At 46.9% G+C, this 26200-nt stretch overlaps 1 protein-coding gene across 2 annotated transcripts; it reads right to left on the bottom strand.

The window, feature by feature from the left end:
* Positions 1-788: 788 nt before the first annotated feature.
* On the bottom strand, positions 789-21647 carry EFHC1 (EF-hand domain containing 1). 2 transcript variants are annotated; one of them, XM_074582081.1, is made up of 11 exons: positions 21489-21611; positions 15881-16102; positions 14296-14583; positions 12374-12523; positions 8868-9060; positions 8345-8565; positions 7419-7559; positions 5984-6197; positions 5223-5370; positions 4160-4376; positions 848-1470 (listed from the first exon to the last, which is right to left on the bottom strand). In XM_074582081.1, the coding sequence occupies exons 1-11, from the start codon at positions 21549-21551 to the stop codon at positions 1402-1404; spliced, it is 1926 nt and encodes a 641-aa protein (XP_074438182.1). In that variant the 5' UTR covers positions 21552-21611; the 3' UTR covers positions 848-1401. The 2 variants fall into 2 exon arrangements, with proteins under 2 accessions (XP_074438183.1, XP_074438182.1); XM_074582082.1 differs by lacking the exon at positions 4160-4376 and having other exon boundaries at positions 789-1470; positions 21489-21647.
* Between the last annotated feature and the right edge of the window lie 4553 nt (positions 21648-26200).

Genomic DNA, 26200 nt, shown 5'->3' with positions numbered 1-26200 from the left:
ATGAGTATTAGGTTACAGTTTCGAGGCATGTGCAGAAAACAGTTTCTGACTTTCTTTTCCACAGCCTACAGCTCCAGTAATTTCATCTCTTAAGTTCTGGGGCTCTGGAAAAGCTGATTACGGTGGCCTTTAGAAGTTCGCCTTTGTCAGCAGCTGCATGGAAGGCACCTTGTGCAGTGCCAAGCCATGCTTTGAGATCCCAGGTGGACCAGAGAGAGCCGTAACGATTCTTGGTCGGAGTGAGCAGCAGCACAAAACGGGCCCAGAGGGGAAGAACAGTGGTGACCTTTCGGAGCAGGCAGGAGGGAGCTGTCATGTGGAGACTCTCAGCTCTCTGAGGGGAAGTGGGAATCCACAGCACAAAAGCTGATTTAAATCAGCGTTTTCTTCCAAAGAGCTTTGTTCTCTGCTGCGTGCATGGTAGCTGCCTTTCATGCGTGCTCAATGGCAACACCTGGCAGGTGTTATCTGGGGTGAGAAGGTCCCTGCCACCTTTACCTTCATGCAGAGATGAGAAATGTAATTCTAAGTAGAGCCCGAGTGTCCTAACTCTATTGCTGCGCCAATCGCTAGTTTTCCCTTTTCACTGGACCTGTCTGGTAAGGTGACAGGTTGCATAAGATGGGTTTAGATAATATCTCAGCCCTAAAACCATCCTCCCAACCTTTTTGATTAAAAAATGTATAGCTGCTGCCAGCAATTTGTGTACAGACCCCTGCTATCTCCATAGCTATGCGACAGCTAAACTCACCACTCCCTTTCAAGTAAACCCAGAATCACAGTTTTGTGGGGTTTTTTCCCCTTAGTTTAATCCATGGCTATTCCAGACATCGAAGTACTTCTCTTTAAAGCAGATTTATTAACACTTTTATAGCAGCCATGCATGACTTGCTTACATTCAGACTAGCAAGCGTGAGTTTATCGTGGTCCGTGGCAGGGCTCTTAGATCTTCTCGCAATGCAAATAACAATTTAAAGTGGCAGTCTTCGCTGCTTGAAGGTGAAAGGTGGCTTTCGACTCTGTAAGAGAAATCTAAAGTGGTTATCACTCCAGGCTTTAGAGGGCTTTAGCTCTAGCAAGGCTTGCTGTAGTGCATTAAAAAGTTGAGAGATCAACAGGAGAACTTGGCTTTGGTTCTCTGCATTTTTTATTGCCGGGAGTTTCATTTCAATATCCGGCAGTTGTGAGGTTGAGTTTGGTGATGACTAAAAGGGCAGGTAGAGGTTAGGAAGGAATAAAGGTTAACAGAAGTGAGCACGAAATTAGCTGGGAAGGAAGGGAGGGAGAGAACGAATGAAGCAAAGGTGAAAACTAGAGCATCCTTTTTGAGGTACAATGTCTTCAAGTCAACTCAGCTAAGAATTTTATTGCTGGTCTCGTGCTTCAACTTCTGGGTGAAGATCACGAGGGGAAGGCTCTAAGGAAGTCGTGGTAGTTTATCTTGTCTTCACAAGAACACAGGTCAATCAGCTGGGGGAAAAAAACAACAAACAAACACCATAAAGAGTTGGAAGAAGCTACAAATATTTTTTTTTAGGGGAAAGTGCCCAGAAGTACTCCTTGTGTGACAGAGGAGATCTGATTCCCATGTGTGGAAGAGCCTACCACGTCAGTAGCCCTGAATCACAGATAAGCTTGAATGCTTATAGGTGACACTAATCTATGCAAGGAGAAGAATTAAAGTGTTTGAGTTTAATCCTGATTGCTTTCTGAGTATCACCACAGTGGCAATAGATCCACAAAAAACCCGAAGCATGGCCACAGACTGACATAAGCCACGGCAAATCTTTCAGAAACCCCAGAGAAATCCCTGCCAAAAGTGGGACGGGGGCAGCGTATCTGAACAGTTACCGGTCAGTGGTGTCACTTTGGTGTGTGCACATGGCATAAAGTGGAGGCACAGATAATCGAGCTCAGCCGCAGCCATGCTAATGAGCCGGCTGTGGTATCCGTGCCTGACCCTGCGTTGTGTTACAGAGCTATAGCCTTTGTATGTTTAAGGGGAAGAAAGAGGGGTTTTGTTTCTTTAATTGCATAACTAATCTCCTTCTGACACCCAGGGAGATGGAAAAGGTCTAATATCACAGTTCTTTGAAAGGATTCTTCTTCCCCTTGTCGCTTGGAGACAGATTTACTAGGGTTGCTCTTGTGTGACTGACAGCTGTGCTCCTCGCCAATCCAGACAGTAGTTAACTATCATCTGCCATATGTTTCATAAATAGCACTGCCACAATTCTGAGGGCTCCAAGCAAACTATTATTAAGATTTAAAGAGAGAAAAGGGATGCTTTTAGTGAGTAGGTGGGGATTCAAACACGGGGGTTCAGCCTCAATTGCCACAGGTTCCCCACATGCTCTTGGGCACGTCACTTCATCTCCCATTCTCGGCGCAGGAACAGGAAGGACTGTCACCATGTTGTAAATTCCTCAGGGCAGAGTGGTCTCCGATGAACTCTAATACAGCATAATCCCTGGGTGCCCATCAAAGGCCTTTTTTCAGCGCACATTCAGAGACATAAATAGCCTGCCTGTGCACCTTTCTAACCACAGCTGTGATGCTTACTGTTGGCTGGTTTAGAAAATCATAGAATCATAGAATTGTTAGGGTTGGAAGGGACCTTAAAGATCATCTAGTTCCAACCCCCCTGCCATGGGCAGGGACACCTCCCACTAGATCAGGTTGCTCAGAGTCCTGTCCAGCCTGGCCTTAAAAACTTCCAGGGATGGGGCTTCCACCACCCCTCTGGGCAACCTGTTCCAGTGTCTCACCACCCTCATGGTGAAGAACTTCTTCCTAACGTCCAGTCTGAATCGACCCATCTCTAGTTTTGATCCATTCCCTCTAGTCCTACCGTTACCCGACGTCCTAGAAAGTCCCTCACCAGCTTTCTTGTAGGCCCCCTTAAGATACTGGTAGGCCACTAGAAGGTCTCCTCGGAGCCTCCAGACTGAACAACCCCAACTCTCTCAGTCTGTCCTCATAGGAGAGGTGCTCCAATCCTCTGATCATCCTCGTGGCCCTTCTCTGGACACATTCCAGCACGCCCATATCTTTCTTGTAATAGGGGCTCCAGAATTGGACGCAGTACTCCAGGTGGGGTCTCACGAGAGTGGAGTAGAGGGGGAGAATCACCTCCCTTGACCTGCTGGCCACGCTTCTCCTGATGCAGCCCAGGATACGATTGGCTTTCTGGGCTGCTAGTGCACACTGACAGCTCATGTGGAGCCTCTCGTCCACCAGCACCCCCAAGTCCTTTTCTTCAGGGCTGCTCTCAAGCCAGTCACTGCCCAGCCTATATCGGTGCTCATGTTGTGGGTTTTGGTTTTTTTTTAGCAGGGGAAATACTCCCTCTGGTTTCTAGATTTCTTTAAACTCTGAGTCTGCCTTTATTGGCCACTAATCTACTGCGTATCACATTATGCTAAGAAAGCATCCTTGCCAGTCATATTCCTGAAAGGATCCTCCATCCCCATTTCAGGAGTTTTTTCCTCTTCAGTTTCCCTCACGTTCTCTGCTATGCAGACTGTGATCTCCATGTGCTAATGCTCAGAGTGCCCAGCAAGCCTACGTTTTAGTTGTGTTAACCAAGTGGTTATGACTCTGATTTCTATGTGATTATTATTTTTTGGTACAATACTTAGTTCTCAAATCTTCAATTCAGTTGCTGTTAAATCCAGAATGTGTCTAAGCTTTCCTAAGGCTGACCCCTAAAGCACCTCAGTGTCATCTCGACTCAAGCCCAGGTGTGCTTAAGTCATGACAGATACTCCATAGCTCTGCAGTAGCCTATGCCTGGTCTCTATCATGATATACAACCTCTTCTGCTCATCTCTCAGCCCTGGGCCAGCAGGCATTTTCAGATTCCGCATAACAGCGTAGCCAAACACTAGGCTGCTCATTTTGGGGGCAACCTGGGTAACATTTCTTCCCTTTACTTAGAGGACAGCAATTATTATCTCCTCCTTTAAGACACGGGGTCAGTCCAACAGCTCAGAGGCCTTTCTGAATTGGGGCTCTCTTGCCCTTTTCTTGAAGCTGTTCCCCTTTGTAGGGTAGAGCAGCTTTCGTTCTCGCCTGGCTAGGGTTGGTTTCTAGAAGAAATCTTTTGGAAGAACTATAAGAGAGGAATTCAATATGCAGAGCACCCCTTCCTTCTGACCTTGTTAACCAGAAAGGCTTTGGTTGGCACACCCAAGCTGTCACAAAGGGCTAAAAATTTGGCTTTGTCCAGCATGCCAGAACCATCCTTGTTGCACTGAAGAAACGCCTCACGAATGTTCTTGTTGTTCAAGGACTTATGGAGCTTCAGTTCTTCCTGAACCTGCCTAATTAATTCATCCAGTCCCTGCTTGCTGGTCCCAATCGTGGCGATGTCACTGTAGAAGAAAGGAAGAACGGGACTCCATGTAAAAGCTACTTCTGGCAGCTTTACTGTGACACTTGGGTACTGGCTGCCCACCATGGCTAACCAGACTGTATTTCTGAATAGGCAGCAGGCTTCTGGGGTGCTTGGTATTTATGGCAAGCTCGTCCCTGCTTGAACTTGGAGGTGAAGCTCAGTCTTCATCTTGGAGCATTAGGTAAACTATTTTCCCTTTGCAGGACATTTCCCCCATGCCCCTTTTGTCTGCAAGTGCTCTGGAACAAGGAGCGTTTCCTTGTGCGCTCCATACAGTCCCAGGAACTGTATGCAACTCCAATTTCAACCAGAGCCCCTGAACTACCATGATACTATCTGACTCTAAAGTGTCATGAGAGGTAATAGGGTTGTTACTGGGTCACACAAAACAGGTCCAGACAGCTAAAAAAGAGGAATTGGTCTGGGTTCTGATGGGCTGATAAGCACAGCCAGAGCAAATGGAAAAAAAAAAAAAAGGCTCCACCAACCTGAGCCTACGACTCTGAAGTGGCTCACACAGATACTGTTAGCAGCATCTGTTACAGTTAACTGCTGTCTTTTGGGAAAAGATGACTTCTAGCCAAAAGTATCTCTGCTGCTGAGCCAGAGCTGTCCCACAAGGGTTTTGGATCATCAGCAGCCGTACATTACATTGTACACTGTTGACCCCCTCTGTATGTGTCCAAACACAGGCTCTTGGAGCTGAATAACCAGCTGAGCAGGCATTAGGTATGGGCTGGAGCCCATGGAGGCTGCTGGAAACGCCCTTAGATGTCAACCCTGAGTCTTATTTAGCTCCACAACACCATTCTTTGAAGCCTACCTGTTGGCAGTCTCCTTTACCACCTGCCGTGGGCGAAAATGATCCCTCAGGGACTGCAGTGTGGCCGCAGGGAAACTCTCCGCGTTGCTCTCCATATAATTAAGCACATACTCATCAGCATCAGTGATAACAAACCTGTGGCCAAACACTGGGGAAGAGGCATTAAAGAAAGCAGAGTTACTTGCTTTTCAGCATGGGTAAGTCACTTCATCATCCAAGAGAGACCACAGATTCTCTCTTCTGGCTGGGCTCAAGTTTGTGCGAGCTCTGCTATTTGTTTCCGTCCTTGAGAATAGTTTCACTGACTCAAAGGGAGTTTTGCTGCAAGAAAAGCAGCTGCTGAGAGCAAAAGCCCCATGCTTGGGCCTACGACTCCCCCATTAGCACTGGTGTGTTTCTAAATATTTCAGTATTACATTTATTTTCCTTACAGGGTAGATTTATGGCCTTTGCTGCTGGTAGTCATCTGGCATAGCTTTAAGCCTCTGAATCCTGGCTGGTCTGAAAATGTAAACTGAACACATACGATGGAAAACTTAGCTCTTCTCCTAATTATGTCAAGGGTCCAAACGTGACAATAACAGAGTTATATCAATGTACACCAGCTGGTGGTCTGGAAACTCAAATGTGATGAGAGCCAGAAGGAACAGATCTTTCAAGGGAAGAAAAGTACATGCACTGTCCGTGCAATAAATGACATACCAGAGCAGGCACTGAAAACCAACGCTCAGAGAGTATTATCAATCCAGGCTGGATTTTACCTTCAATTGTAGAACCGATGGTGAGGTCAGAGGGCTCATAGTACATGGCATTGTCTGCAGTAGAGCCTGGTTTGGCAACTCTTGTCTTTCCCAAGTATTTGCCTCCAATGATGCCAGAGTTACGGACTGGGGGTTCATAGATGCTGATCATGTCATTGGAGAGGAAATAAGAGAGGATGAAACGACGTTTTCTGTCCTCGGGGTTTGGTGATTCCTGGAGGAAAGGGAGTGGCTTTGGAAAAGAACATTTCAACCAGGTTTTTCTTTCCTGGGGTGCTTAGGAGCACCTAGTAACCCACTCATAAGCACCTCAGAGTTCATAGCTTTCTTTAGAACTGACTAAACAAAGCGCTTGATGTAGGCCAAAAGCTACAGATACGCTGACGTAGCGTAACAAAGCCCTAGACAGCGTTAAGTATCTGAATTTCAAAGGTTACTTGCTCTCGCCAGGCTAACAGAAGCAGAATCTGGGCTGCAGTGGCCAAACATATTCAATGTTTCCACAGGCTGAGTAACCCAAGAGAAAGGAATATCCTATATGGAATGATTCATCACAGAGAGAGACTGGCTGTAAAATTTAGTATTAAAGTTATATTTTTCATTATAATGGGTGCCTGAGAGCATGCCAGCTCTTAGTCACAGGAAGACACTCCCCTGACACATCAGTGGCTTTACTTGCTTAGTTTAAAATTAAGTGGATCTGAACTCGTCAGCTGTGACCTTTAGGAACTCCTGCACAATAGGAAAAAGAAATCAGCCCTTATTCACCCTGAGTGTTTGGAGAGGGCAGGCACCAGGCAGCACAGGAAATGCCATCGCTACGGCTGGACGTGCCAGCGGCTCCTTGCATAAACCAACTGTAAAGCTGGCACAAAGGCCAGGGCCTGAATGCCGTTGCCGTGGGTGGAAAGCACCATCCCCGTGGACTCCCTGGCTTCTCCGCTGGCACGTGGCTGCTCTGCTAGCACAGCCCCTGGCTGGCTGCTGTGGCCAGGACTAGCCTGGAGAAGGACAAGGTGCTGGGAGCCGGCAGCAGAGAGAAAGCAAGCTGACGCTTGTGGCGGCGGTTGAAGGCAGGCAGAGGCGCAGTGCCCAGTTGCAATGCTGTTTCAGTTAGGGCCATCTGTCACGTGCTGATGTCAGTGGGAGTTTTTCCATAAATGGCTGTGGTTTTATAGCATGTCTGGTTTGTACTTTCTGGCCTTGTTTTTTTTTTGTGGTTTTTTTTTTCCTACCTTTGTGTGCTACTAATTGTCACAGCAAGTACGCAATAACCCAACGGCATCCCCCGAGGGGCACTCGTGTTGGGTTGGGGAACTCTCTTTTCTCACCAGCACAGAGGAGAATTTGCTAACAGCCTTGTCTGAGCAGGCTGTTCCTCCCATCCTGACTCGACAACATGAACTGGCACTATACTATCAAGGAAAGCACTTACCAGGGCCACCTGGTATCGCAGCACCTTGTGGTGATTCTCTAGCATCTTAATTATATCTTTCCGGGGAGGCTTCGGAAGCAGAGAAAAGCAGTTTTGAAGAGAGTCTTCAAGGAAGCCAAAACCATTATAGGGAGGAATTACCTGCGTGCAGAGGAGATATCAAGCATAAGCAGCTGAAACTAAGAACAAGACAATGTTTGCAAGACAGCTTATCAGAAATCTTCTGTCACCAGATAGCAATAGCTGTGAAATCCTGCCCAGCAGAGATGCTACTAGCCTGGCTATGTGTTGGACCCCTCATTTATAGAAAATAATTAAGAGAATTAAGAAAATCTGAAATTCAGAAAGCCAAGTAATTTCTTGGAATAAAGAGACTATGGCTATGCTAATAACTAAACCTTCCTGTAAACAGAAACTCAACAATCTATATGGTTACACTGTTAACCTAATATCCATTGCTTTTGTGGTCCAGGCCAGCTAGCTCTTCAAACCATTCCTACGCTCAGTTTGGGAGGTAACAAGGGCTGTGACCATCCCCAGTAGGCAGTTTGGGCCTGGCAACCCTGTTTTGGAGGGTGAGGGAGACTAGTAGTATGAGTGCAGCCAGACTGTGCCTGTTGGCTTCCGAGCCAAAACCAAACCCTGACACTGTTTAATTTTCTACTATAGACATAACCAGAGATCTTTCTATCACTATTAACAAGTGCTTTGGCCTTTACAGCATCAGAAATCAACAGTTTCAGAGGACTTTCACTTTAATATCGATTATGACCATTCTTGCCTTGTCTTTTTCAAGTTATTTGCTCTTTTCTTTAAGCTGAACTTGTTTACTATAGGTTCTTACTGAGCTGAAACTATACTTTACTCTAAAAGCGTATACCTACTGTATCCTTTCATCCCCCTCTTTGAGAAATTGTTTGCAGTACCTGTGGAACTTCCTCAAGTGGTTTCTTCTTTATTTCCACTGGCTGGAAGTCTGTGATGCCAAATTTGTCACGATAGAAGTTTCGTGTGAACTCATCGCAATCATAGATGAAGAAGGTGCGTCCAAGGAGGGTGGTAGATTTGCCGACAGCAAAATCCTTAGCTGTGTACCACTCAAGCACCTCCTGATCAGAGATCTCCAGCACACAGCTTGGGAAGGTCTCTAAGGACAAGAGAGCAAAACGAAAAATAAATCAATCAGGTAGATGTTAGCATTTCCTGGTGAAAAGGGATACTATAGCAAGCTGTTGGCACTGCAGTACTGCCACTGTTTCCCAAAAGATAAAGAATTTAGTGATCATTTAAAGAACTTTTCTTTGGCCAGAAACCAACGACACTTGGGGAGTCGTTGTTCTCAGCAAAAATTCTCCAGACTCAGTGATACCTCTGAGACAGCCACCACATATGTGTCTACCCACCAAGGTACTTTAGCATAGTCAGATTTGCTGGCCAATCTAAACTTACTTTTCTTCTCCATGAAGGTTTTGGGCAAGCGTTGGCGTTTTATCAGTATTGGGAAGGGGTCTCTACCATCATTTTGCTTGTAGACTTCCCGAACCTCCACTGTGTCATCTGCCAAGTAGTAATGGATGATATAAGGCCGATTCTCACCAAACATGTTGTCAGTGTCATCCCACATGGCATAGAAGCGGAGGACCTAGAGTGGAGAAAAAAAGAGACAGAGAAAACAAACCATGGATTAGAATTACTAATGCTTTGGCCAAACAAAGTGGGTTGAAATGGGTTGGGTGATTGGAGGCATCTCAGCAAACTTCTCTGCCAGCGACAGAAGAACCAAGCCTTTGTACTGTGGGTACTGGAAGGAATGGGCTACTGAGGCAGCAGTGTGAAGGGCAGCAGGGGTCTGGAGAGCTGGACAGGCCTGGCTTACCTTGAAAGCAGCAAATGAGAGAGAACAGCTTATGCTGTTCAAGCACAACAAAAAGAGCTTCTACAAGTATATTGGAAGCAAAAGGAAGACCAGAGAAGTTGTAGGCCCACTGCTGAATGAGGCAGGAGTCATGGTGACGGAGGATGTGGAGAAGGCAGAGTTACTGAATGCCTTCTTTGCTTCGGTCTTTTCTGCTCGGCCCAGCCCTCAGGAGTCCCAGGCATTGAATAAAGTAACAGGGAAAGAAGACGACTTCCCTTGGGTTGAGGAGGAGCGAGTGAGGGACCAATTAGATCATCTAGATATTCACAAGTCCATGGGCCCTGATGGGATGCACCCGAGAGTGCTGAGGGAGCTGGCAGAAGTCATTGCTGGGCCGCTCTCCATCATCTTTGAAAAGTCCTGGAGAACAGGCGAGGTGCCTGGGGACTGGAGGAAAGCCAATGTCACTCCAGTCTTCAAGAAAGGCAAGAAGGAGGAGCCGGGGAACTACAGGCCGGTCAGCCTCACCTCCATCCCTGGAAAGATGATGGAACAGCTCGTTCTGGGTGTCATCTCGAGGCACGTGGAGGAAAGGAAAGCTATCAGAAGTACTCAGCATGGATTCACCAAGGGGAAATCATGTCTGACTAATCTGATAGCCTTCTACGATGGCATGACTAGATGGATAGATGAGGGGAGGGCGGTAGATGTGGTCTACCTTGACTTAAGCAAGGCGTTTGACACGGTCTCCCACAGCATCCTCATAGGGAAGCTTAGGAAGTGTGGGTTAGATGAATGGACAGTGGGGTGGATAGAAAACTGGTTGAAAGATAGAGCTCAGAGGGTTGTGATTAGGGGCACAGAGTCTAGTTGGAGACCAGTGACGAGTGGTGTTCCCCAGGGGTCAGTACTGGGTCCAGTCCTCTTCAACATATTCATCAATGACCTGGATGAGGGGATAGAGTGCACCCTCAGCAAGTTTGCTGATGACACCAAGCTGGGTGGGGTGGCTGACACACCGGAAGGCTGTGCCGCCATACAGAGAGACCTGGACAGGTTGGAGATCTGGGCAGAGAGAAACCTTATGAAGTTCAACAAGGGCAAGTGTAGGGTGCTGCACCTGGGAAGGAACAACCCCTAGCACCAGTACAGGTTGGGTGCTGACCTGCTGGAGAGCAGCTCTGTGGAAAGAGACCTGGGAGTCCTGGTGGACAACAGGATGACCATGAGTCAGCAATGTGCCCTTGTGGCCAAGAAGGCCAATGGCATCCTGGGGTGCATCAAGAAGAGCGTGGCCAGCAGGTCAAGGGAGGTCATCCTCCCCCTCTACTCTGCCTTGGTGAGGCCGCACCTGGAGTACTGTGTCCAGTTCTGGGCTCCCCGGTTCAAGAGGGACAGGGAACTGCTGGAAAGGGTGCAGCAGAGGGCTACAAAGATGATTAGGGGACTGGAACACCTCTCTTATGAGGAAAGGCCGAGGGATTTGGGTCTCTTCAGTCTGGAAAAAAGACGTCTGAGGGGTGACCTTATCAACACTTATAAATACTTAAAGGGTGGGTGTCAGGAGGATGGGGCCAGGCTCTTTTCAGTGGTGCCCGGGGACAGGACAAGAGGCAATGGGCACAAACTTGAACATAGGAAGTTCCGCCTAAACATGAGGAGGAACTTCTTTACCCTGAGGGTGGCAGAGCACTGGAACAGGCTGCCCAGAGAGGTGGTGGAGTCTCCAACTCTGGAGACATTCAAAACCCGCCTGGACATGTTCCTGTGTAACCTGCTCTAGGTGACCCTGCTCTGGCAGGGGGGTTGGACTAGATGATCTCCAGAGGTCCCTTCCAACCCTATGATTCTATGATTCTATGCTAAGGCATGATACTTAGTTCAGGAAGCATGAGGAAAAATGGGGGAGGGAATGAAGAAAAAGTAGCAGAAAACAATTGCCCAGGAATAAGTAGAGAAGTATTCCAAAGGGAAGTGATTTTTAAAATTAAATTTAACACAGCAAGACAGAATCTTGTTTTGACTTTTAAACCTCTTAGAGGTTTCACGGCCAATTTGTTACTACTCTCATGCTGAGGAAGGCAGAGGGGAAAGCACTCGGAAGTCCTGGGTAGGCTGCATTCACTGCAGACCCCATCTTATTTCTGCCGAGTGGAAATATTATCTTGTAATGCCACAGAAATAAAACTCTTCACACTGCAATGCTTAAGAGCAAACTGGTCTAGTGGGAGGTGTCCCTGCCCAGGGCAGGGCTGTTGAAATTAGATGTTCTTTAAGGTCCCCTTCCAACCCAAGCCATTCTATGTTTCTATAAGAGTTCCCCAAGGTACAGCTCCGAAACAGGCAGCCCAATGGCTGTTGCAGGCAGAGTTGGCCCAGTGCAGAGTTGAGTCACCAAGGCTAAACTGGCGGTAAAATGGCAGGAATGGCCCAGCTTGCATCCACACAGCAAAACCGTCTCCTCCCCTCTAAACGGGGGACCATATCCAAAATGGCAACTGGATACGATCCTGACCTGTGCTAACTAACACCTAGCTGATGGCCAGGAACAATATGCAGAACTCAGGTCATGTCCTGGGACTGTTTTATTTTCTAGTATAGATGTAGACTATATGGTTTCTTACATTGTTGCTAGATGAAGAGGATCCAGAGGAGCAGGCAGGAGAGTGTTAGTCAACTGTGTGCACAGGGAGAATTCAGTCAGAGCAAGTGGCATTTGTGTTTGTCTGAAATTGTCCACTCTGGCACCTGGCATCAATGTTTTGGGGGAAGAGAGGAGTGGATGCACCATGTCCGTTCGTATTAGAACTGCATCTGGCCCTATCTGCTAACTTCCTGCGGCAGGTGGCTTATCTCACCCCAACAGAAAGCAAGAGAAAGATGGAGGATCTAGAGCATAGGCTCTGCAATCCAAAGAGAAGCTGCTCACAAGGCATAAAGCCCAGTAAAAAGATAAAAGATTTTGTTTCTTACAAAAGCCAAGAAAGGAGAAAAATAGGACTTTGTTCAGTGGACTGAGATTTTTTAGAATCACAAAACTCGGGTTTCAATAACACTTATAGTCTGTAACGTGGGTCATCACTACCAGTTCTCTCACCTGCTTGTCGTAAGTCAGAAACTGTTTGAGTTGGTCAAAATCTGATGGTGTGACGTACTTGCGCGCAGGCATCCGATGCAGTTCAGTGTAAGGATCAAAAACCATTTCCTCTGGAGGGTTCAGTTCAATTCCTTGGCTCTCCAGGAACACCTAGGAAGGTCATCTAAGGTATTAATGCTGCCGTGAGTTCTGAAGGTAAGAGATAATTAGAGATTACAGGTGAGCTGAGATGAGCGTTGACAGAACACTGCAATTCATTCCTCACAGACCACCAGGCTGCAGGAGTATTAGTTCTACTGCAATAGGAAATACAACAGAAGATGACCAAGATGTTTCTGTTTAAACTTTGTTCACCCTTTAATCACTTAGCGCAGTCCTGTCCTCAGAATCTTAACTCAGACTTTACTTGAGCACAGTTTTCCTTGGCCTTAAATAGAGGATAACTGTTGGCCTCTTTCGCGTGAACAAAAAAGATTAGATTAGTGCATAACTGTGGATGTAGTCAGTCTGATTTTGCAAGAGACCTATATGTCAGACCCCATTATGTCAGACTGTGGAAGTTAGTGTTACCCATAACACGCCTACCAAGGCCCTTCAGGCCATGAGGATATGTGCCAGAGTGGCACCTTCAGTCTGTCTTTCAGGAGGAGTACTTTTCCCACAGAAAGAGGACAATCTGTTTGTTTATAAAGAGATTTTTTGCTTACCTCGGATGCATCAACAAACTCTAGGGTATTACTTGTGTACTCACATCAGTGACCCAAAATTCTCAGTCAATGGACTTCTTCCCTTTTTGGCCTTGGGAAGTGGCCCGTGAAAACATTCAGCCCAGGAAGAACCTATGCAAACACCTCCACCAGGCATGTGAGATCACCCTGAAGACTCACAAGGCAGGTTCACATTTCCAGACTCACTATTTTCTTGTCTGGAGGATGCCAGTTAATGATGGCCTTGAGATGTAGACCCATGTAGCTCATTTCATGTTTTCCGTCAACCAACCAAAATTAACATGAGAACCAGCTCTTTATTTGATGTCAACTGACTGACCAGCAGAGCTGGCCCCACACGTTCTCAACACCCACATATATACCAATATATTACACATGCTTGGGAACATTCCTGGGCGTTCAGGACAATTGGCAAGGAACCGCCTGCATCTAAACTCTCTCAGCCTCCAGGACAGATTGGCTGCACATAACTCACCTATCTGGAATGGTCCCTGGAGCATTCTATCTGCTGAACTGCTCCTGGGAATTGCTTGGAAGAATAGTAGTCAACCAAGGCTGAGATTATACCGGGGACAACCTAACAGGATACCATTATACTAGTATTTTTTATTATTTGTTATTGGGTTGTTATTATTTCATTTACTGGTACAGAAATAGCCAGAAATAGAAAAGCAGGCAATGAGTAAACTCTCTTAGAAAGGTCAGTTCATACCACGATTCTCAACCCACAGATCATGACTGCTCCTGTGGCTTGGCTGTAGATGGGTGCAGAGTTACTGACTGCATTCCCTTCCCCTATTCTTAACAGAGAAGTATGAAATCAGAATAGACTTAGGATCAGTAATTTTCCTCTTATGCATGCACAATGTTTCATCTGGACTCTAAGCAATTAAACTGTTGTATACACGGAAATGAACTTAGAATTTGCATTGTAAGGAGAAGTCCTGATGACAAAGGATGGGATCCCAGCAGTCCTGCGGCAAAAATACTGAGCAATTTATATGCCCACAGCAAATATCATACCTTGAACTCCCCGTTAATCTGAAGAAAGAAGCCTTCACAAGAAGCAAAATGAAAGATTTCGAGCAACCATATTGTGAAAGCTACAGATGCAGACTACTGGACTCTAAGAAGTCTGTCCCCCTATAACTCCTGGGATTCTTTGTGTCAGTGTTGTCCATAAAAGCAACACACCTGTGTGAAGGGGTCACAGTCGACTATGCGGTACGTCCTGCCATACATGGTGATGTTCATGCCCCGATTCAGATCTTTCCAGTGGTAATGATCCCCATGGTCATTCTTGGGCACCCGGTGGCGTCTGATAAGTTTGCCTTGAGGAAGACCAGAGTTCTGCACAACAGGCTCTATGACAGACATGCTGTCATCTTCCAAATAGTAATAGATACACACTTGGCGGATCCGGTAATGCTCTTCTGCGGAAAGAGGAACATCTTCCTGGAAATAGGCATCAAACTTCAAAATCTGCCGAAGGGGCAATATCCCAAAGGGAGAAAGAGAGGAACAATTTGAACACCATCATTAGTTTACTAAGACAAATAATTTATTTGTTATATGCTTTGGCAATGCAAAATTACGGGATTATAATCTATAAAATCATCAAAGCCAGCTGCAGCCTAATCTGTGACCGATGGCAGAGGCATCGTGAGGGCTTTTATCAAAACCTGCCTTTTACAAATTTGGTAGTCTTGAGACGGGGGAAAAAATACAGCCTTTTCCCTGCTCCTCCTTGATCACCCGCTATTTCACCTACTGCCAAGGGCTTGGTTACTGACAATAATCTAGTTTTCTGATGTACATGACTTTACTATCGTCAGCTTTGCAGACCAATCAGGCCTTGCATGCCCAGCCTACATCAGCCCACAGGCCTAGGTAATCAAGTGATGATAAAGGCAGCAAGTCCCTACTATCCAGCAAAAGTGCTTCAAAAGGGTCCATGATTTCCCCCAGCAGCACTGGGGCTCCTGCTGCTACTCTGGCTTGAATGAAGGGGCAGAGAAGTATCTGGCAGATTAAACAGCAACATCTACATTACTCCGAAGGAATAGCCTCAGTAATTAACATGGCACATCTGTTCCCCAGACTGTCTCACAGATGGGGTGAGGGTTGGCTGCCTTTCCAAACCCCTGCATGTGCTCAGATCTGCTGAGCCTCGCACGCTCCACAGCGACTGCTCTGTCCGCGGCTGCGGCTGCACTCGCCAGCTTCCAGCCTCTGCCGCTGGCACATGGAAAAATCAAGGGTCAACTCAGGGCTGCTCCAAGCGGACACACAGCCACCTTCTAGTCTGATACAATCACCAAGATATAACGCAGAAAGCACTAATGGAGCAACACAGGCTGTAACACGCTGTGATGACAAACACAAGCACAAATAGATAGACCACAAGGTCCCCATTGCAGACTGTCCTTTACAGTTTAAACTCAGTTACAATCTCAATATAGTTTTGGAAACACAGAAGGCCAGGCTGTGGTTTACAGGGCAATGGTTATAAACTGAAGCTTTTCAGAGTTAATCAAACCTCTTTTCCAGCGCCTGCTGGAAATGCTCTAGTGTAACTTGTGGGGAATGTCTTACATCGTTTACGTATTATAATCCTCCTCCCGAGTAAAGAAAGCCTCTTTCAGTCTGGGGTTCAGCTGTCTCTGACTAAGGGCTATGGCATCTGAAAACTGCTGTACGCTGTCCCATGAACCCTGGAGCTGACTGTTTATGTCTCCGAACTTGGCCAGCGATATTCCTGGAATAAGCTTCTTTATACCTTTTTGTCAAAAGCCACGTGTGCTGGAATGAAGCCTGAAGGTGGAGCCTGCTTGGCTTGCCCATAGGTCAGCGTGGGTCTCACGTTGGATAATTCATCTAATTCAGCTTGAGAAAGCTGATTCACATACAGTCGCTCCCCGCCAATCCCCACTGTTGGCAGCCGAGAAAAGGCAAATCCATTTTTGTAGCCCAGTGTCTGGGACCGATGAAAAGATGTTTTCTGTGGAAGGAAATCCAGCTGTTAAAATACTGCATGCACTTAGTAGATACGGCTACTGAAAGCACAGAAAAACAGTAAAAAGGAGTAATATCCAGAATCCCCGCCCCCCCCAGCATTTTATTAGAACCTACTGCAGTAGTTATTTACAATCAAATTTTACTGATTTTACAGATTTTACTTTAGATCAAGAAGGCTGAAAAAACAGTGAGTGGCTGGAGGAAGAAAGCATCAGAGTGAACTCAAATCCTAGCGCTGACAGAGATTCCCCAAGAGCATAAATGGCTTACTTTCCCTATTGCCACCATTCTCAGTGCCCAGAATGGGGTGACAGCACTTTATCTGCCCTAGTATTTATCTGACAAACTCTTTGTTCCCTACTCTGTGTTATGACAGTACAGAGCACCATGGGACCTGTCCTTGCCTTACAGTCCTCCCTTGACTATTACACCTTGTACACCTTCTGTGTTTTCCATCACTATTTATTTTGTTAACCCTCTCCTGGGGATGATATCCACAGGGTTTTCTTCGCTGAGCTAAATCAAGGTGTGTCATGCTCACAGCACTGCAGTTATGAAACGTATCAAAGGACATTAGCTGTTTCATCATCTCTCTCCACAGTCTATGCAAGGGTCACGCAGGCAGTTGGACTAGATGGTCATTGTAAGTCCCTTCCAGCTGAAATATTCTATTCTATTCTATTCTATTCTATTCTATTCTATTCTATTCTATTCTATTCTATTCTATTCTATTCTATTCTATTCTATTCTATTCTATTCTATTCTATTCTATTCTATTCTACCACAGTGTAAGACCTTATAAGACAAGAAGAATTCTATTTGTGGGAGTACTGTATACTGTTGGCTATAGGATTCGCCTGCTATTTTTTCTTTTGTTGGTTTAACCTTGGTTTTGAGCTTCTTGGAGCCTTTCATCTATCTTTGCTGTCTGCTTGATGCCAGCTACTGAGCCATTCTTCAAGCTAAATAATTATCCAGATGGCACAGGAAGGTCCTTGCTTTGCTTAAGGACACACAACAAGAAAATGTCAGTGAAAAGGACCTGATCTCTGTCAGCCCAGTCCCGTTCTTCACTACTGAAGATTAGGATCAGACTTGAGTGACACCAAGCTACTCAACTTGCTGTTCAATCCATCACGCCTGGTACCCAGCCTGCAACCCTGAAAGCATTTGAAATAACACGTGCCTGGCTGCTCCCACTGGGCTTTCAACACTTAATGCTCCGTAGAAAGCAGGAGAAATGGTGAGTCCCTGATAATAAAATCCCTGACTTTACCTTGACTTTTGCCAAGTAAAACAGAGTTGTACGCATTTCTAGCGCTGAAGGAACAAGCTTCATCTCCTTTTACAGACCCAGACTTGCAATCTGTCCAACATCAAGCATATGAACCACGTCTCCACCCCCTCCTTCACCCCTCATGGTTAAGCCTCTAATCTTATTTATACCTTCAAGGCCCCACTTGAATTTCACATAGTTGCCTGTTTTCTCTTTAAACTGGTACTACAGATCTTGCAATGCTGTGGACGGAGCAGTTAGGAAAACAGGTTCAGGTGAAAACAAGAGAGCTTACTGGAGACATGTTAATGGAATGTCTTATAAACATTAGCCCTGCCACAGAACTGCCATTTCCTTCTGTTAAATAAATACCAAGGGAAAGCTGTGGGAAAAATATTCAAGGAGAACCAGGAAGTTTGTCTTTAAATTGGGCAATATCAGTGTTTGTCAGAAGTGCACAGGCTTTTAAGGGACCACCGTTGCCTAAAGAAAACACCTCATAAATTCATAAGACTCCCAAAGTTGATAGGGTCTCCCAAGTGAGCATGGATGCCAATAACATCTCACAGTATCAGGTGACTAATGTAAATTTAAAAGGGAAAACCCAGAAAGTAGACTCCTAATCTCAGTTGCTGCCAGTCCATATCTGAAGAAGTTCCACTGAATTAAGTCTTTCTTTTTGCCAAGCCTATACCTCTTCATACAAACGCCATTCCCCCTCCCAGTGGCTCTGTTCCTCTGTCACTTGAACACTAAGCAATGACAATACTATCTTATTTGAACACAGAGATTTTCTTCAGCACTCCTTAGCATTCACTTGAGAAACAAGTATCCTGATGCCCATTTTATAGACTGGAAAATTGAGGCAAAGTGGGTTGCTGGCACCCACTAGGGCTCATCCTGAGGAACACTGCAAAACCAATTCTGGAGTCCACATCTCCTTAAAACATTACCAACACTTCAAGTTACTCTAAAATAACGATCTGCTTTGCTAAGTCCCGTGGGTGTTTCTTACATACACACAGCACTGCTGAAGTCAGTACAAGCATTCACTTGACTAAAGCAGGCAGGATTTTACTGATAGAGGGAATAATATTTTGCTAGGGGCAGAAATTTGCATTGCAGATTTCCAAGATGTTATAAATTATATTGAGGAAATACTATTGTTAAAATAATTCTGAGATAACTTTTATTACTGCATGATTAGGAGCATTCGTTATGAGTAAATGACTCTACTTCCTGTTGAAGAACTCAGTTGTCACTGACTTAGAAAACAGTTTGACTGTTCATGCTGGAAGACACCACTAAAACTGCTACAGTGACAATTTATCCTTGGGTAATCCTAATCCACACAAAAGCAGAATAAGGAAAAGAGAGGGTCCTATTTAGGAAAACAGAGAAAACTGGGCTCTCAAAAAAGCATCCAGAATGATCCGGACTGGGTTTACCAAAGCCCATCATGACACAGTCCTTGTCAAGAGCACATCATGTCAAGAACAAGTCTGTCCAACAGGAATTAGTGACAATACCACCACTGGTTTAAGAAACATAGGACAGTATCTTCCTAAGGGAGCACTAGATCCCTTCAGTGTTGTTAAAATCCTTTAGAGGTTCTTCCCCACTCCATCTGAGGAGCAAACAAGAGCTATAGAAATTTCTATCACAAGGGTATCTAGGAAGTACTCTAGACTCCTCTCAAAATATCATGAGCATTGTGGTGGCAGGAGATGAAAGGGAAGCTTTCCTCATTTGGGAGAATAAGCATTTCCATTGAAACGTCAAATAAGTATGAAGTCTGTGTCCCAGGAAGTTAAGAGGCTCTGTGAGTGATATGGGAAGAGCAGAGTGGGCTGACCTGCAGCAGGGCTTACCATCACTTGAGAAGATTTGCCAAAGGGTAGACCGTACTGGTAAGAGGTTGTCTTTTCTGTACAATCTAGGGGACATATCAGGAAGACAGAGAGGTGCTTGTACTGCAGGTGTCAGTTTTCAATGGGAATATCAAGGACAAGGAGTACTGTCCCAAGGTATGTCTTTCTTTTGCAGTAGAACATGTCCCGTGACAAATGTTCACATGCAAGTACATGAGATTCTTTATCCTACAATACCAGAGCATACCGGGGCCCTGTTTGCCCGATGACCAGGCAACTTGGATGTACTGGCAGGGAGCAGGTGGAAGAAGGGACCTCATTCAGAATACGGAGCCTTATGGAAACTGAGGAGCCTGTTCTTAAAGATACTAAGCTTCAGGGAAATATAAGGCATGCCCTGGACTACCTGTTCGCTACAAAAGTCTGGGAGCGTTGCTTCTGAGGGAAGCAGTCAGGGTACTGGGTTCTCTAATTGACACTAGTAGCATTGAGTTGAAGTTGAGCAATGGTGTCAAGACCCAAGATATTAGTTCCCCAGGGAGAAGGAAGGGCGGAGCTGTCAGCTGCTCTGAAACAGTACTGGAAGGAACTCAGCGGGTATCAGTTCTCATCTGTGGTACTGCTTCCTCAAGATGATATTGCAAGGACTTGGTGTTACCAGATCCTCAATGTGGGGGCCATTGGGAATGGGGAAAAGGACAGCTTGCTTCCTCATCTAGGTATCAATTCAAGTGTGGAGGATGAGGACGACACTACTTCTTCCAAGGAACCTGGGAGAAGCTGAGAGTGTCTCTCTTCCTTGGCAGGAACCTGGAGGCTGTGGGGGTATCAGTTCTGTGGAAGGATACCAGTTCTCTGAAGACTTTCATGTTCTCAGGTTCCAGACCATTAGTTCCGTATGGACTATCAAGGATTCATTTCTCCCTGCAATATTGGGAGACCATCTGTGGAACTATCAGAGCTTTGCAGGAGGAGGTATCAGGAGAGTATTCAGGAGATTGGTGACTTCAGGGTGTAACTGTCCCACTAAGGGTGGTGGGTGGGTCCAGGACAGTGTTGGTTCTCCTGAGTATATCAAGTCAGTTGAGGGGATATCAGGTGTGCTTAAGGGTCCTGGTTCAGGGCAGTATCAGAATGAGTAGAGGTTGAGAACACATCTCTTTGGGAAAACTGAGATGGTTCAGAGAAACAGGAGTTTCCCTGGGGGAATCAGGTTTCAAGACTGCAAAGTGAATATGGGGATATTTCTTCCCTTGAGGTACCACATGAACTGGCAGGGGAACTATTGGATGGATTCAGGGGTACTGGATCTTCATGGGATGGGTTTGCAGATAGTAGTTCTGCAGTTATAGGGAAAGCTTTTGGTGTCTCAAATGAGGCTGGGGGAACCTAACTCTCCAAAGCTATCATGACAATTTCAGGGGTTATCAGGTGGTTGCAATGAGTTCCTTGGGGACAAGATTAAGAGTACCAAGTCCCCTGAAGGCTGGGCTCAGGGATACCTGGTCCCCTGGGAACAGACTTTAAATTACATTGGGAGAACTTAGGGAGTGCCAGGTCTGCTGTGGGTGGGGTCAGGGGGTACCAGGTGGGTGCAGAGAGTTCAGGTCTCCAGAAATGAGTTCAGCAGATATTTGTTGGCATTGGGAAACACCAAGTCCCCTGGGGGAGAGTTCAGTGTGAATTAGATCTGCTGGGGAGCATCAAGTGAGTTTACAGGGCACCAGGTCCCTTGGGGGTCACTTCAAAGGGCACCAGGTCCCCTGAAGGGTGTTTGGTGAGTTTAAAGGGTTTGAAGGTTCCCAGGATGTGGGTTCTGAGGACATGGGTTCCCAGGATATCAAGTCGCCTCAGGGATATTAGGTGAATTTGGGAGGTAACAGACCTCTTGGGGGAATGAGAGAGTGGTCTGAGGGAATCGTTTGTTCCCTCGGGATGGGTTCGTGGGGTAACATGTCCCCTGGGGGAATATTATGTGAGTTTCGGGGTACTAGGTCTCCTGGGGAGTTAGGGGAGGGTCTGAGGGAGAACCACGTTCCCTGGCGGTTCGTTCAAGGGGGGAGCCGGACAGGTCGCATGTCACTGACAGGACCCTAGAGCAGGTGGCGGGTGTAGAGGGGGGATTCTCAGGGGGGTTTGTGCTAGGCCAGGTCAGGCCGGGGCTGGGGGGTGTCCCGGGGGAAATGGGGGCAGGGAGTCCTCGGGAGGACGGCTACGCTCACCATGAGATCCCTGAAGGCGCAGCCTGGGAGGAAGGGCAGGCCCGGCCACGGCTCCGAGCTCATGGCGGCGGAGGCGCTCCCTCCGCGGGCCCCGGCGACGCCGTCTCCAGGGCAACCGCCGGCTCGCCCGGTGCGCAGGCGCTCGAAGGCGGGCTCCGCATGCGCACTGGGGCAGGGCGCGGATCCGCGCAGGCGCGGGGAGCGACGGGGAGCTGTTGCCGTGGCAACTTGAGGGTGGGAGCGCGGCTGGTGGGGCCTGTCCGGGCCGCGGGGCGGGGGCCGGGGCGGCCGGGACGCCCCCGGCAGGCTGGGAAGGGAGGGCCTAGGATGCCCTCGTTCCCGCAGTGTGGAAAGGAAGCAGTCTCGGGAGGGGTGGGAAGCGTTAATCCTGCTTTCTTACGGATTTAAGCGCGTTTCCGCCTGCTCCAAGGCAGCCCGCCGCCATGTTCCTCCTCCCCCTCACGCCCATCCGAGGCCTTTCAGCATCCCACAGCGTCAACTCGGTAGTGCCTCTGGCAGGCCCTCACTCCCTAGGCACAGCTGGGCTGTGTCTGTCCTGTTAAAATCTCCAAAACGGGTCGTGGCATCTGGGCCGCCTTTTGTGAGTCGTGCCTGCAGCTGTGCCTAGGGAGAGGAGTAGCCATGGAGGACCAAATCCATAGCTGGAGTGCTCAGAACATTTTAACCGGAGTTACGGTTTATTATGTATATACTATGTATATTAGCTGTGAATAGAGCGTTCTTTCATATGTAGCACTGCCACAGTTCATTTCTTTTAAATGCCATTTTTATCCCTTCCTGAAGGAAACAGAAAAAAAAAAGAAGCAGCAGCAGGGCCATCAAGGAAAAGGTGGTTGTGCAAAAGTCACTCCCAAATGTAAGAGATAAAAGGAAGCCAAGCCAATCGCCACGGAGAAAACAGGGGTTTGTATGTCTTTCCCTTGGTCTCTTTATCAAGAGTACACAAGACATGCCAGGCTGCGATTCAAGGGCAGGCAGCAGGATCTGAGAGTTTTGTAAGCAGAAGTCAAGCAGAGCGAAATGCAGCCAGACTGTCTGTCTAAGCACAGTGTGGGAGAGAGAAGAAAGCCAGCCGGTGGGAGATAAAGAATGAGTCTGATGAGCTTAGAAAGGAAAATAATAGATTGAAGGCCAAGCCAGGCTGAAAGAGCTGGATCTGAAAGACAGTGAGCTGCTAATATGGCTGCTGACTCAGATGCAGGTGCTGGGATCGAAGCACTCTCTTTGATTTCTCCTGCTGTGATATCCAAGCACTGTTTAGCAAGTTTCTTGAACTTAGCGAGAACCAGAGCCTTCCTCAGAGAAAGAAACTTGCCTCCATGGGCCATGGGTCATCCTCTAGGAGAGTGACAACAACTTTTTAATAAGGCTGTGCGGCAGAGTGCCCCTGTGCATAGCTTGCAGTGGGGCAGGAGTGCTGCTGTCTTGCTCTTTGCGTGAGTGGGGAATTAGAGCCAGGGGATTTATCCAGGGTCATAAAATAGTATCTTAGGCTCTGGATATGCGCAGGGACAGGATCAGAAGACTGTGGCCCCTGTGCATTCCTCCTGGGTGTTTTAAGGGAGATGGGAATAAAGAAAGGAAGATTAAGGAGAGGCATAGCAGAAGCTGGTGCTTTCTTAGGAATAGTGACCATAAAGCAGGAGAGAGGAGAAATGGGGAATAAGGATTGAAGTGGAACTCAGAACATCTGGATTCAGCATCATCTTTGACATCAAATTCTGTACAGGCAAGTCCAACTTGCCAAGGTTAAGACGAGCCTCTTTAGCTTCCTGCATCTCTACTCTGTATTTGTGAAAGAGAAAAGGAAGTCTGTTTATCAAGATTTCCTATCTCTTATCTGTTTAAAGCTTATGCATTTTAGAGGAAAGACTGTGCTATTATGTGTGTATACACTACTGTAATACGCAGCAATAAAAGTCCAACCTGTGACTCCTCATGCAAGAGGAATGGTTGTTTCAATATGCCCCATCTGTGGTCTGAGAGATCCAAGGGCTACTTCCAATGGGTCTCTTAAAACACACTCAGAGGCCCAGGGTTGTTGGCAGTAGGCTGAAATTGCTACCCGAGCATCCACACATCTAGTGAAATATTCAGGGATTCGGAGATCAGACTGCTCTCCCACACCACTTTCTACACTGCTTTGTCATTGTAGCCAGCATCTGTCCAACTGACCAACAGACACCTTGATGAAGGTAACGGGGTAACGACCTCAAACTGAAAGACGGTAGATTTACGTTGGATATCAGGAAGAAATTCTTTATGGTAAGGGTGGTGAGGCACTGGAACAGGTTGCTCAGGGAAGTTGTCAATACCCCATCCCTGGAAGTGTTCAAGACCAGGCTGGATGAGGCTTTGAGCAACCTGGTCTAGTGGGAGGTGTCCCTGCCCAGGGCAGGGGGGTTGGAACTAGATGATCTTTAAGGTCCCTTCCAACCCGAACCATTCTGTGATTCTCTGACGCGATACGAGCTTGGATTTTTTCCTTTCTTCCACCCCACCTGTTGGCCCCCAAGGGACAAATGCTTGTTTCAGGTGTGTTAGAAGGGATACTGCAAAGGAATGGGTTTAGTGCTCTTCACTTCGTAGCAAGAGGAACTGCTTTGGACTGAGAGTAGGTCTTACCTTCAGCCAGAACAAAGCAAAGAACTACAGGATAAAGTATAAGCCATCACTGGGAACAGCTGCAGAATTTAAGACAGCAGGCAGCTTAATGCCATAAACTTTGGGCAGTTCAGGTTTTTTTTTTCCAGGGCTCTTAAGGCTCCACTTCTCTCTCTGAAGTTGACAGGAGCAGCACTGGGAAGTAATTCTTCCCCTGACCCAGTCTCTGAGACCATCGTCAACAGCTGGTTAACAGAACAAAGAAGGAACTATCTCACTTAGAGCTGTTTGGTAGTGCTCTGCCTCTTAGCCCACGTTATCAGTGAGCTGCAAGGATAAGACCAGATAAAGGTTGCCGTTGGGTAAAAGAACCTCTTCTGATGCGACTAGCTGCTGCAATATCTGGTGCTTGAAGTAAAAATCATTACCTTCTCTCGCATTCTCTCCTCTGTGGCTGGTGACACACAAAATGACCAAAACAAAATGCCTCTCACCTGGAAGCGCTTTTACTTGCATTTGGCTTCATGTGCTTTGGATAGGCCAGTTCCCTTTTTTGCTAATAACCATCTCTGTTTTTTCACGCATCAAGGATCTGTGTGTGTAATATCGGATAACAACGGGCATGTAGTAAATATGTCCCCTAAAACACTATCACCAAGCAGTTTCTTCTTAGCACACCACAAGTCTCTGTTTTTGTGTCTAGTTAAAAAAGTTTAACAGCCCTGGTTTTCTCTTTTGGTATTTTCTCCCATTCCTCTCCAGTTTTTACTTCACGGAAACTTAAAACTTTGGCCTAACTCGTCTGGTGAAATCCCTGTCACTTACACGGATGGCGAGACGTCAGCAGAGCACATCCCTCGCTCAGAAATGCATCTCTTTGCAGAGTTGGCCGCATGCCTGCTTGAGTGGGAGCAGTTTTTCCTAAGCCTGTCTGGAGAGCTAGCGCTGAAGGCTCTGCTTTCGTGGCACTGGAGGCCTCTCTGCGGCCGCAGATGAAGACATCTCGCCCTCTGGTGGGTAAAACCACAACGGTATGGAAGCCTTCGTCTACATATTAAGAAATAATAATTAAAATAATGAGTGTGGTGGTAGTAGCAGGAAAAAGAGCAGATTTTTTAGAGGACTGAAATTCACACCGAGTGTATGTACATGATCGCACATGATCCTCCCGGTAAAGAGGGCTTTAAACTAGTTGACTGGAGAGGAACAGTTACCAGCAGCCCTGTCAGGGAGTGATGGACAAGGCTGATAAGCAGAGGGCCTGGAGTGATGTGACGAAAGGGATCACAAAATCAACAAAACAGGGTTTAAGCGAGGTCACCTCCAGCAATTGCATGCAAGCAAGGAAGTGCCTACAAGGCACCATTATGGAGAAATACTCAAAATCCCTTCTGGGAAATCAGTGTGCTGAGATGCGTCTTTGAAGCGCGTGTAGACGAATGCATGCTGCATGAGAACTACACATGATGAGTTAGAGATCTGTGGGACTATCATCTTGCTCGGATCAGGGAGAATGTGGTGGGATGGCTCCCATGACCGGAGTGTTGCAGTGGAGGGATACAGGCTCTTTAAGAAGGACAGGTCAGGAAGATACGATGGGGAGCTGCCCTTTATGTGAGAGAACAGCTGGAGTGCATGGAGGTCTGCCTGGATGATGATCCAACTGAGATCTTATGGATAAGGATTAAAGAGAAGACCAATATGGGTGACATTGTAGTGGGTGTCTGCTACAGGCTGCCTAACCAGGAAGAACAAGTGGATGAGGTCTTCTCCAGGCAGATAGGAGCGGTCTTATGTTTGCAGGCCCTGGTCCTCATGGGGGACTTGAGCCACCCTGGCATCTGCTGGAGGAAGAACATAGCAGGGCATAAGCAAGCCAGGAATTTCCTGGAGTGCAGTGATAACTTCCTCCTCCAAGTGACAGAGGAGCCAACAAGGAGATGTGCTTTGCTGGACGCTGTACTTACCAACAATGGTTCATTGGGGATGTGAAGGTCAAAGACAGCCTTGGCTGCAGTGACCATGAGATGACAGAGTTCAGAATCCCAGGGGGAGGGAGGAGGGTAGAAAGCTCACAACCTTGGACT

This window comes from Larus michahellis, chromosome 3 (assembly GCF_964199755.1).
Source record: "Larus michahellis chromosome 3, bLarMic1.1, whole genome shotgun sequence".
Taxonomy (NCBI): Eukaryota; Metazoa; Chordata; class Aves; order Charadriiformes; family Laridae; genus Larus; species Larus michahellis.
The sequence above is the reverse complement of the archived record's forward strand: the minus strand, read 5'-3'. Positions and strand labels throughout refer to the sequence as shown.

Coding starts and splice junctions, on each gene's coding strand:
- EFHC1 (XM_074582081.1), bottom strand. CDS start 21,551: ATGAGCTCGGAGCCGTGGCCGGGCCTGCCCTTCCTCCCAGGCTGCGCC. Junction 16,103..21,488: donor GCGCCTTCAGGGATCTCATG/GTGAGCGTAGCC, acceptor TTCCTTCCACAG/AAAACATCTTTTCATCGGTC. Junction 4,377..5,222: donor GTAAAGGAGACTGCCAACAG/GTAGGCTTCAAA, acceptor TTTCTTCTACAG/TGACATCGCCACGATTGGGA.